At 44.2% G+C, this 12840-nt stretch overlaps 2 protein-coding genes across 14 annotated transcripts in view; one reads left to right on the top strand and one right to left on the bottom strand.

Annotated features, from left to right (window-relative positions):
• Fbxl2 (F-box and leucine rich repeat protein 2) overlaps positions 1-12840 on the top strand; it is a 74907-nt gene that overhangs the window by 50305 nt on the left and 11762 nt on the right. For 2 of the 7 annotated variants that reach the window (XM_050139282.1, XM_050139279.1), the window contains exons 14-15: positions 2855-3067; positions 3703-5670. In XM_050139282.1, coding sequence (XP_049995239.1) covers positions 2855-3067; positions 3703-3810 — 321 coding nt within the window. In that variant the 3' untranslated portion in view covers positions 3811-5670. Of the gene's footprint in view, positions 1-2854; positions 3068-3702; positions 5671-11658; positions 12497-12840 lie in introns of those variants that run through there. The other 5 variants (XM_050139281.1, XM_050139278.1, XM_050139285.1 and 2 more) reach the window with 4 other exon arrangements.
• The window catches only part of Ubp1 (upstream binding protein 1), a 46772-nt gene continuing 39743 nt past the window's right edge, over positions 5812-12840 (bottom strand). For 3 of the 7 annotated variants that reach the window (XM_050139276.1, XM_050139271.1, XM_050139273.1), the window contains 2 exons: positions 12498-12616; positions 9544-10266 (listed from right to left, as the gene is read on the bottom strand). In XM_050139276.1, coding sequence (XP_049995233.1) covers positions 9977-10266; positions 12498-12616 — 409 coding nt within the window. In that variant the 3' untranslated portion in view covers positions 9544-9976. The other 4 variants (XM_050139272.1, XM_050139275.1, XM_050139274.1 and 1 more) reach the window with 3 other exon arrangements.

The raw sequence follows: 12840 nt of genomic DNA, 5'->3' as shown, positions 1-12840 counted from the left end.
CTCCCTAGGTGGCAGTCAGATGTCTCCCACACCTGAATCAGGGCTGTTTGGAGGAGTCTGAATCCCATGGGCATTAGAGCAGACTGGGCTAGGGACTTGGCCACTGTATGGTGACAACAGGGCATCACTCCACAACGTAGTGCTGCGGGCCTGGTGCAGTGAGATGTAAAGACGACATCAGAACATTCTGAACTCAGCTGACTCTCCAGATAAGATGGACACATTTTAAAGTGGACTTTATAGAAACATTCCAGTTAGAAATTACGGCCGGGCGATGGTGGCGCACGCCTTTAATCCCAGCACTCGGGAGGCAGAGGCAGGCGGATCTCTGTGAGTTCGAGACCAGCCTGGTCTACAGAGCTAGTTCCAGGACAGGCTCCAAAGCCACAGAGAAACCCTGTCTCGAAAAACAAAAAAAAAAAAAAAAAAAATAAAAAAAAGAAAGAAATTACGAAAACACAGTAAAACCAACATTCAGTGGATGGCCTACTCTTGGCAAGTGAGAACAGCCTGAAGAAAAGAAAGACTAAGACAAGTAACTTAAGGCTTAGGGAGCTGGAACAGACAGTGTGACAGTCACAGTATCACAATTAAAACTGAAACAGCGCCAGGCGACGGTGGTGCACGCCTTTAATCCCAGCACTCGGGAGGCAGAGGCAGGCGGATCTCTGTGAGTTCGAGACCAGCCTGGTCTACCAAGCTAGTTCCAGGACAGGCTCCAAAGCCACAGAGAAACCCTGTCTCGAAAAACAAAAAACAAAACAAAACAAAAAAAAAAAAAATAAAGAATGGTTGTATGAGCTGATCTCTGGGTTTAAAAAAAAAAATAAAACTGAAACAGCTAAAAATTCCAAAATTAGTAAAATGTTCCTTTAGATTGAAGCTGATCAAACCTCGGACAAGACCAATGTTCACCACCACACCCCCTACCCATCCTCCAACCACCAAGGCCAGTTCCTCACGAGGTGCCTGAACATCAAGATGTGAGGGTGCAGCCAGGACAGCACTGCAGACCACACCAGTGCAGACCACACTTGAGGGAGGCCCCAGTGATTGATTTATATTCCCAACTCCAAGATCCAGAACAAAGGAAAAGAAATAAGCCCAAATTAAAAGGACATGACATGGTAGAGATCAGTGAAGCTGAAACCAAAACCGCAGCAGTATCTCAGCAACGCTACAGCAGCTTTGGGAACAGGCCCTCAGGCTGTGCTGCCACCACAGCTGTCCAGGCCCAGCATCCCTATCCAAAAGGGTTGGAACAGAGGTGTTTGGGCTACCAGACTGTTTCATTACACATGTATCATACACACTATGCAAATTAAGTGCTTGGGATTTAGTGCCAAAGTCTAAACACATATTCATGTCTTGTTCGACTGTGGCCTGCTCACGAGGTCAGTTGTGGATTTCCTATTTGTGGTACTGTGTAAATTTTTAGATTTTGGAGATTTTCAAATTTTCACAGTATGGATTTGACAACATAGGTGAAATGGACAAATAACTCATTTGATGTAAAACAACCCCAAAACTTCTCAAGGAAATTCACTTATAATCTTTAAATTCTCCCAAATATTCAAGTGGATTTGCTTAGAATTCTTCCTAACATTTAAAGAATTAACAGATTCTGTACTGATGAGCTCTCTGAGAAGTGTAACATATTCTCTCTCTCTCTGAGTAGAGAGAGAAGCCTCTACTCAGATGACTCTGGGATCAAAAACCCATGGTCAGGCTCGGTGGAGAGGGTGTTTGCTGCCAAGCCTGATCCAAACCGTGGTAGGAAAGAGCCATCGCCTGCAAGCTGTTCAGACCTCAGACCTTCACTTCTGCCATGCATTGGCTTGCCTGGCCTGCACGTCATGTGCCCTAGCTCCTGTTTCTCTCTATCCAAGGACATCCCCTATTTCCTGCTAAACTCTAAGCCTGACATTCTCCTCCACCATCTGGGACCTTTCCTACTCAGCCCCGGAATCTCAGACATTATCTCATAGCCTTTTCTCCAGGGTAAACACATCAATCACTTGCAGGCACTGTCCCCCACCCCCACGTCCTTGCATCTTGGTATAGATTTTCTACTTTCACAGTGAAGAAACTGTCCAGTCTGAAGTTACTACGTAACCTTTATCATCACTCCCAAGAGGTCGATGCTGTATGCAGGGGTCAAGGTCTCAGACGTCTACACTTTAACGTCTGTGTTGTCTGTGCTAGGGTGATTGCATGTGACTGCAGGTGCTCACGGAAGCCAATGGCATTGGATCCTCCTGTAGCCAGAGTCACAAGCAGTGGTGAGCCACCATCTGAGTTGAGAACCAAACTTTGGTCCTCTGGAAGAGCAGTGTGTGCTTTTTAACTACTGAGCCACCTCTCCAGCCCCTGTACATTTTAAAGGAACAAGGGCACCAAAACGGCTGGCTTTACTGGTGAAGCCTCTACTCAGACGGTGAACTGGGCCATAAAATTGCTCAAGGGGGAAAACTTTTAAATACTCCCCTGAAACATGTATTTCCTTATTTCTGGTTAAAGTAGGCTGCCTGGGTGCAAAAAACCCAGGGCCTTGTCAGCTCCTCTCTGGACAAGGAAACAGTGTCACAGCCATTTTATGCCGGTCTTACAGAAATCCCCAAGCAAGTGTTTCCTGCAGTAATGGATGTCGATCTGATGAGGTTTTGTAGACTCCAGCCTTTCCATCTTTCATTCATTCACAACGTGGCCCTCCCCAACACATGGCACTCAATTTCCAGCATGTGCTTTTCAGAGGACAAATCACACCGCAGCCAGCAGTTAGTTACTCAGGGGCACTTGAGGGGCCGACTCCCCAGCTCTTACCTCTGAAGGAACGTATTTCTTCCCTCCCTAGAGTTTGTCCCACTGTGAGCTCATCACAGATGAAGGGATCCTACACCTGAGCAGCAGCACATGTGGGCACGAGAGACTGCGGGTACTGGAGCTGGACAACTGCCTCCTTGTCACGGATGCTTCACTGGAGCACCTGGAGAACTGCCGTGGCTTAGAGCGGCTGGAGCTGTACGACTGCCAGCAGGTCACCCGTGCAGGCATCAAGCGCATGCGGGTAGGTGCAAGTCCCTCCTTGGCTGTCCCTCAGCAACTGAGGAATACCCAGAAATCAACATCCAGGATGTTAAGAGAGCTCAGCAGGTAAAGGTGCTTGTTTCCTGTCTCCCTGAGTTCAAGAACACACAAAATAGACTAGAACCAATTCCCAAATGTTTTCTGACCGCCACATACATACTGTGGCATGCACTTGCACTAGTGCACACGATGTACTTAAAAAAAAGTCAACATCCACTTGTCTAGTCTGTTGTGTTTATGCAAGCTGGTCTGATTCCATACACAGTACTACCTTAGGCTTCTTCAAACATCTACTCTTGGAGATGTAGGTTCCATGTAGTCTGGTGACTGGCACTTTCACAAGCTTCCAAGGCAAGCAACTAAAGGTCACTGTTTTAAGTGTAGGGGCTGTTTACAAATAGGTGATCACTGCCGCTGGACAAATGTTTCCATTTGTATTTAGAGGGTGCTGGACTTTGGGGTAGAAGGGATGAAGAGGAGCAGTTCTAGCTTAGAGCATTCTACCTTCCTAATGTTAAAGGTAGAGTCAATTTTAAATGGACTTCAGGTTTCCTAAGGTTATACAAGAATGCTAATGCCAGGGCAGACTATTCCCCCTTTTCCATCTCCTTCCAGGCTCAGCTTCCTCATGTCAAAGTCCATGCCTACTTTGCTCCAGTCACCCCTCCACCAGCAGTGGCAGGAAGTGGACATCGACTGTGCAGGTGCTGTGTCATACTCTGACAGCAGCTCCTTAGGCCAAGGGCCCCATCCTCCAGGTTAGACCAGTCTTCTGACTGCGCACCATCACCCTGTCTCAACTCTCCACTGGGAAAGCATTACAGGAAAGACTTCAGCACAGACTGCAGTAACTGGTGATTCTATTCACCTTAACCTTGTTGGGATGCAAGCCAATCAAAGCCTGTGTCAGTTACCATATGGCAAGAGTGGTGTGGTGCAGCCAAGACCACACAAGTAACCCGGAGCCCTTCAGCGGTGGATACCCACCTAGGTACACAGCCCTACCCGGCTTTGTCAGCATCCAACACGTAGACCTTCAGTGTTAGCACAACCAGAACAGAGCAAAGAGCCTGTGGTTTTCTACCTGGTCCTTAAGCCGGTGGCCAACTTTAATTCATAATGATTCCTACTGATTTGCAGAACTTTTCCATTTTGAAGACTAAATAGCACCTTTATCAATGTGACTGTACTGCAAACTCAGAATGGCTGGTAGTTTCGTATTTAGAAACGTGTGTGAAAGGCATGTTAATACATTTCCAGAGAACACCAAAGAATGAGGACTCTAAGCTGGGTGGGGCATGATCTTCACCCTTCTGTGTCAACTTGTCATATCCAATTATAGGGACCAAAACCTAAACAAAAGCAACTTTGCATTGCCATTACCATTGGAAATGGTAAGCTCTGCCGTGTGCTACAGCATACAATGCATTTGTTAAGGAAAAAAGCCAATTATGTCCACACTTCTCAAAAAAATTTGGGGGAACCTTGAAGAAACTCAGAATTAAGGCTTAAGTTATCTATAATATAATCAAGTAAAAATAATGAATGGGTGCATGAGAATGAATTTTTTTTCAAATTTACTCTGAATTTTTAGAGATCATACCAGAACTACATTAAAGCTTCACACATGGAAAAACTCAAATGAGTAAGTGTTGGCACCTTTTAAACTCCTAACAAGCCCTTACAGTGCTCACTAGAACTAGTCAGAGACTATACTGCTATGATGCTCAAGCTGGTAAATCTGAGCAAAGCAGCTCTTCACATACAGGTGTTTTTGTATCACCTTAACTAGGGTAGGACACCCAGGCTTTTACTGTGGCTGCTGCCTGCTCTGTGCCATTGACAGTTACCGCCTTCAATGTGACCTTAGGGGCTAATGGTAACCAAACCTTCCTAGCAACCATTCCCCAGCCAAAACTGCAAAATTGAGCTGTTTTTCTGCATCTCTGTGGACAGTGTTACAGCACCTGTACACAGTGCCTCAGCTGCATTCTCAGTGGAAAGCAGATACACACATATACCCTGGAAATTCATCAGGAGAATCCTTGTAAGCATCAGCTTACTGTGAGTTCGACTACCTTGTTAGGACATGTTGCAGTATTCCCAGGCTTGAAGATTATATGAATATCACATCAGCTATTAACTGTATGATGGGGGGGGGGTTAAGTATGTACTAGACTTACTTCAGTGATTCAGGAACTCATTTCTGTTAAATACCAGAGACAACCATACATTTTTTTCTGAGCTAGCCTATCATAATGTTGGACTTGATTCACAATGACCATAACTTCACTCGCAGACTAGAAGAATCTCATGTCAGAAAGCCTGACTTGTCTTCTGTAAGTAGGGACAGTTCCTATAATTACCTGTCTTGAGTTGGATCACCTTTGTGGAAATCAGCAGAAAAGCAAAGGGCAGGGACAGCCCACAGGTGTGTGTAGGACACACCCAGGAAAGTCCTTCACTCCGCGTGGCCTGAGGTGACAGTAGCACAACTTAGACTTTAAATGAGCCACACATCTACAAAAAGATCAGAAAACATTTATTACACTGAACTGTACATCCTATTAACCAAAGTAGCAAATTGCTGGTGCTGTGGGTTCTGTACAGTCTCACTGAGACAAACTAGCACTTTTTGCAGCTCAGCACAATTTCAAGTCTGAGGAGCTTGTAAGTACTTTTTACCCCACTTCTAAAACCTGATAAGGAATTCAAAATAGCACACAGCATTAAATGACATTTATTGTTCCATAAATCATGAGATCCAAAAAAGAAAGCTAATAGACAAGCAAAACTCTAGAAACAACCAGGAGATAAATTCATTTCTTTCCCAAATAAGTGACTGGTACAGAAAGCATGTGGTCACACAAAAGCAAAGGGAAGGACAGATAGGAACACTCCCCTCCTCTAAAGGGCCTGCAGAGCTACAGCACTGCCAAGCCCAAGATGAAAATATGGAGACAGAGTTTACAGTTTGTGGCAAATAATTAACCCCCAATATGAATAAAATGCAAGACGTTAAAGCCTTTCCCCACTGAAGTAGTCATTCCTACCCACCTGAACAAGGGTCAGACCGACATTCACAGCCAGCAACTGAGCAAATGGGCAGATATACTACACTACATAATTAAAACAGAAAAGGGTTTTTAAAACTCAGACCTGCTAAAATGTTTGCGGATGTTTGCGGATGAATTCTGGGGAGGAAGGGAAAAGCCGAAGAATCCCTTTGAGAGTGGTGTGCAAGCACATGTGATCCTATAAAGAGGCACACCTGTTACAGACACAGCAGCAAAGAGGTAAAACACCTTAATAGCCCTGAACTAATCACCAGAGTGTATATCCATGATTGTACTGAAACTCAGCATCTAAGGGGAGAAGTGGGGGTTATGGTACATTTTAGTGTCTTGTTATGACATCTAGTGTTTCCTTGGGTTCTTTCGTCTCATTCAAAACAAAGATCCCTTTAACACCAAGTCAGAAGCTACCAACAATAATACTTTGTTTCCCCTGTTACATCATCTAGTTCTAATGTCTGGGGAAGGGCTTTAAACACATTTAAGAACAGAGCCAAGCACAAAACAAGTGAGTTGTGCACCTGGAGTCCCAGCTACTTGGGAGGCTTAAGTGTGGGGGGAATGGAGAACAGGGGAGACAAGAGAAGGAAACCACATGAGTTTAAAAGGCAAGGAGGTTTCAAAAGGTGAAATCCAGAACTAAAAAGCTAAAAATGGAAGCAAAAGCCAAACACCCACGTCTTTGTGCCTATCAGGGCTTACACTGACCTCACACCAAGGTACTGCTGAAAGTTTTGCTCATCTTCTCTGCTTGGCTCTTCCCTGGTCTGGCATGATGTCCTCAGACGTACACCTTCAGACATGATCGATCGCTTCTGACAAGGTGCTCAGCCTCTTACCTGACCAATGTTGCTGTGTCAGCACAGCAGCATAGCTCCCCAAAGAGAGCACACCCTATTTCTTCCCCAGGTCAGCATAAAGGTCAGGCGACAGAAGCCAAACTGGCATAGAAAGGTAAATGCCCACGGTTGAGTTTTTACATTCATTTTCAAACCGCATACAGTGTCAAAGCCAGCAGAGACTGCTTCTGGAACTCTGTCCACTGGCCCCTGTGCCCACACCATGGGCCGGGAGCTGGTTGCACGTCGACTGATGTGCTCGCTCTCATGAGGGGGCTGGGCTGTGGCAGTGACAATGAGGAGACTTGTCTCTCCTACAGCTCATTAGGAAGGTCATCTTGTGTTTTCAATATGAAACATTTCACAGTAAAATCCAATCCCAAGACTTCTTGGATTCAGTCTTCACACACTTTAAGCATGACTTTATTTGGTACTGAATAGAGTTCAGTCTGTATAAGGTATCACTTCAAAATTATGTGAATACCATCATTATTTTCAGCTGCCAAGAAAAAAGGGGAAAAGTTAAAAAAAAAACCCTAAACTTAGAAAAGAAACATTATTAAAGATGGAAACGTACAATCTGCTTCAGAGGTTACAGCTTGATAAAAAGTTAATTGCTTTGTTCTAGTTCTGCTTCCCTTTGACAACTCATTCCCTGGAACACTGCTCGGGGACTCCAGCCCCTACACCTCTTGCTGGCCCTACAGGGAAGGGCTTGTAAGAACAGCAGCAGGAACCCTTGTATGCTAGAAGTAAAATAGACCAAAGCACTGCACAAAATGTGTAGGCAGCCTGAAGGTTCTGCTGTAGGCATCCATCTTTCTCTCCTGGAAAGCTGAACCCGCAGAGGCAGATATATAACAAGTCTTTGCCTAATGGCCTCAGGAAACTGTGAGAGGCAGTGGAGGCATTCATAAAAAACAGAAAGAAGGCTTTCATGGGTACCAAGACCGGAGAAGTCCGTGAGGACTAATGCTGCAAACAACCACTGGTTTCACAAGATACATGATTAAGCATGGGTTTCTGGAATTTTGCAAGGTAAAAGTTATATGGTTTTGAAATTAAAGGTGTTTCTGCATATGACTAAGAAGTGAGCCAGTTCACTGCTGTCTTGGATCTTGAGGTAGCTCGATGGCCAGTGGCATATGAACAACATTTTGTAATTTCAACCCTTTGGGGCTGCTTCTTGTAGAGTGACTACCAGGAAAGGGGGACTCGAGACCTTGTCCTCTTCTGGGTGGGGGTCCTATGCTGAGACTAGTATAGCTGATTTTAACCCATGTTCTGCCTTCATGAAGCCCTTCCTTCTCTAACGTTGTAGTTTTGAGCTCACTTGACCTGGCCTGGCCTCTTCCCACACTACTCCCTAATTAGCTCTTGTACAGCCTGCCCAGCTCTTAGTCACTACTGACATGAAAATTTCTAAATTAGTACCTCAAGCCTAAGGAACCTCAGAATGGTACAATTAGCTGCCTGCTTGACATGCCAAGTTGTTCTGCATCAGCCTTACTTACCTCTTTGATGAGGCAGCCACCTGCCCTGGCAGTCACAACTGCTCCCCATCAAACAGGGAGCCAAATGGGCCCTGTCCACATGTCCAGACACTCCTATCACCTCTTGCCTAGATCGACTGCCTACTCCAGTTTTGCTATCTTGTTATCTCCACATTTGTAGAAGAAAAACCCAATCCCATTACTCCTTTGTTTAAACCACTTCCCTGACTTCCCAACCCATCTGAAATAAGATCTAGTGACCAACGTCAGCAGCCATCACTGCATGCCAGGAGCTGCCTCTCTCCCTGACCCCACTCTGCTCTGCTCACCCTCACCCTACATGGCAGCTGCATGGCTGCCTTCCAGCCCTCACAAATGCCAAGTGCATTCTTTTGCACAGTCCCGTGCTGTCCTTGGGCTAGTCCTGTGGACAGCTCATTTTTCAAAGCACCTCAGAAAAGCCTTCTGTTAACAGCTCAATGCTTCCCCTCCCCCATGTTCCCCACACTTTATTTCTTCACAACACTCAATACTGGTCAGTTTCTGTGCCTGTGACCAATTCTGACTTTTCCCACTACCCTTGTTTCATCCAAGCACTAACACAGTTAGTCTTGGATACATCGCTCAGCAATACTGGCAGAATGGCCAGTCATCTAGAAAACCTAACTCTGTATTTGCTAGATAATTTCTATTAGAGACACTAAAAATACTGTTCATCCATATTCCAACCTCTTAAAAACATCAAAACATCTTTCTCAAGAATATTCATGCACAGCTAGGCAGTGGTGCCTGTAATTGTAATACTCAGGAGGCCAGCCTGGTCTTCAGAGCTAGTTCCAGGACAGCCTGGGCTACACAGAGAAACCCTGACTGGAATAAGCAAAAAACAAAAAATAGAATATGCATACACAAGAGAGCTGCTATGGGGGCACACTGCCCTTCATGATCACAACATGCCAAGGCACACACACATGGAAAGTACCTTTCACTGTGGAGAATAAAAAACAACTCTCGTCTTGAAAGTTCTGAACCATCTAGAAGGATAAAGCAGATGTGTAAGTGTATGAGACCCATCAGTCCTTCTTAACTATAAATGGTTAAATCTTTGGTAAAAGTACTACAGCATAATCCTTACATCTTTCTTAGAGGATTCAGATAACTCATGACAGTAGTAGGAGATGGTAAAGGGTTACACCTGTCACAGGTGAGCCACTGAGAAGCATGCTGTGCCAGGTCCTATGGATACTGACTTTCCCTATTGTTACTGTTTGTCAGTGAGCATAGCTTGAGCAAGGGGCATGCTGTACTTGTAATATTACATGTTTTTAAAATACTGCTCTTCCAATAATGTCTAAAAGGAGAACATATTTAATGCCTTACCTCACAGAAGGACCAAAGACTGCCCCAGAAAATATCTGAGCTCCAAAACATCAGGGAAAGCTTGGTCTGCTTTCCCTGACTATCCCTTCTTTACTTAGATGCTTTAATTCCTGGTTACACATTTTGATCCCACCTCTTTAAAAACGACTATCAATACTTGCAAAAGAAGTTGGCAGCATTTCTTACAGCTCCAACAATGTATATGAGTGCCACTGTGAAAGGAAGAGTGACTACTACCTGTCTGATTTACCTGGTCACTAACAAGAATGTGGATACCAGTAGGGCCCTGTCTGTAAACCTGGTTAATTTGGTGGAAAGGAATATTAAACACCGAGGCAAGTTTTCGAGCAACTTCTGAGGCAACCATTTCTTCCAAGTAGATTGCATGATAAACTGAAAAAAAAGAAAAAAGAAAAATAGCACTTTTACAATAATGTTGGGTCTGATCTATACTTGATCCATAGAGGCCACCTTTTCAGAGTGCCAAAGAAATAAAATTCAGACTTAGAAATAGGGACAAGGTAATGTTTCTTTGCCCTCTTAAGATCTCTATCCACTTACCTGAAGTAAAGAACACATTATTTATGGTCATGTATAATAAATACTAATTTTGTATAAAATGATGTGATTTTATATTTTTCTGCAACAAAGTCTCATATAATTGAGGGTTAAAAAAAGAGCATCAGTTGGGCGTGGTGGTGCACTCCTTTAATACCAGGCAGGTGGATCTCTGAGTTCAAGGCCAGACTGGTCTACTGAGTGAATTCCAGACAGCCAGGGCTATACAGAGAACCCTTTTTTTTTGGGGGGGGGGGGGAGATTAGGGATCAGGGCAATGGAACAATGGATTGGGGCAAAGGACAAAGGATGAAAAATATTTGCTCTGCTGTATAAATTATGTCATAAGCAAGCTGGGTTTTTTTTTTGTTTTAAATGTTTCTAATAATGCATAAAAGAACTGTAAAAGGAATCTGAACCAGTAATTCTCCAAATGAGGACGTAAGAATAAAAATTATCTGTGTCATCTATTATAAACACACCAAATCAAAAGAAATGGAGACAACACCGTATGAAAAGTAAGGATACAGACAATGAAGTCTGGTTCTTCTTTAGGAAAAACCCCAGCCTCAGTTCAACATCTGCTGTTCTGTTATTTATGTCCATACTTAAAATCACAGCACTGTAAATCTGTGAGTGTCACCCAAGAGGATATTGCTCAACCACTGACTCAAGTCAGACACAGATCTGCAATAGGGAAACTGAAAAGTTAGGTTCCCAAATGAATAGCTAAGTGTATAAGAATGTTGACTAATTACACACTTGGAAAAGTTTTGAATTAAAACTCAAAATTAAAGGTAACTCTAAAGGACTACCATATCAAAGTCTGGAGACCAGGTGCTGCCCTCTGGCTCCTGTAATAAAGTGGAAGCAACAGGGTCAAAGCTGTTGTCCACATGTTGTGATGGCAGAAGTCAGTGCAGAAACACCCCTGTGGCTGACTGTTTCCTATCTGGTCTTAAGTTCACTAAATGTGAATGGACAAGGGTAAAGATGTCCACTGTTTCCACCTATTCCTACCTCACCCCAACACTAATCGCTGAGGACATGTAATACAGTAACACTATATTCCTGGCAAAAAATGGGAATCATGTATATGATGGAGTGATACAGAAGGCTCCTTTAAGAATCTGTATCCTCAAGTCACAGCTCATGCCTGGGACGAGATGACAAGAATGGAAAGGCCCATAGTTGTGATTTACAGCTCTTCCAATCTTCCAATTACAGAAATCTAAGCCATGAAGTATTTTTCAGAGCTCCACTCACTGTCAGGGTAAGTAACTGCCTCTCTGAATTCCATAATACATGATTCCCTGAAACAGTGTTTCAGAATGTGAGAATAGGGACATTGCTACCACCATACAAGCAAGAGGAAGGTACGGTGATGCACACCTGTAACCCTAGTACTCTGGAGGATGAGGCAGGGAATGGCAGCTCTGAGGTCAGCTTAGACTACTTAGTGAGACTTTGTCTAGCCTCTCCCTTTCCCAAAATGTTTACAAAGGAGGGAGGGAAGAGACAGGAGAGGCCAGACCTCATCATACTGTCCAGCTGAGCTACATCTGCAGGACAAGAAGCCGTCTAGTCACAAGTTAAGCTATGCAGCAGTGCTAACACTGACCAAAGAGACAACACTCACCTTCCTGCCTTCATGGAACACAATGGATGCTCACCTCAGCTGGGTCTACACTGGGGGAAGACTGCTACATAGACTCACCTTTGCTCATGTGTGATGAGGCCCTCTCCTCCTATCTAGTCAGTGAAATGGGGGAAGAAAGAGAAATCCACTTGTTTCCCCAGCAAGCTGACAATGTTACATTCAGAAAGGTTTCAACATGTTCAAGTTATTGTATTGCTTCCTGGGTATTTCATGCATAAAGCCATATAAAAAGATCTACAGCGTGCATCACTGAGAACTAAGAAAGGTTCTAGTTTCCTTCTTTTCCCAGGACTTGGCCCTACAGCTGCTGCTGTTAACCCTGTAGCAGGAACTCGACAGTCCTCCACCAGCTCCTATCTGACAACCACAGGAAAGACAGGAGACCTGAAGTGCCCTCAATACCCACCGCAGGGTGTCCCACTGCCATTCTCGCCTCCACTGCCTGCAGCTTGTGGCTGCCCTTGCAGCACAGTGCTATTCGGCTGCTCCTGGCAGACATAGATGGTTAATCGGGGCCTAACCGACCTGTAATCAGAAGATGCCATCAATGAGACTGAGAGCAAGTGGCCTCAACACCTGTACAGTCAACAACTACAGGAATCTAAGATCTATTTTTTCCTTATGAGAACTTTACAATGTTATTTCATTATGCAAAATAATTTTCTAATAAAAATATAAAAACCACACACCTCACACCAACTACCACAGGTCCAGACTCTAAACCATTGAGAATTTAAGTTTCAAGATTG

This window comes from Alexandromys fortis, unplaced genomic scaffold (genome assembly GCF_014885135.2).
Source record: "Alexandromys fortis isolate MF-2015 unplaced genomic scaffold, M_Fortis_MF-2015_v1.1 scaffold_36, whole genome shotgun sequence".
Classification (NCBI taxonomy): domain Eukaryota; kingdom Metazoa; phylum Chordata; class Mammalia; order Rodentia; family Cricetidae; genus Alexandromys; species Alexandromys fortis.
This window is presented reverse-complemented; position numbering and strand designations above follow the sequence as displayed.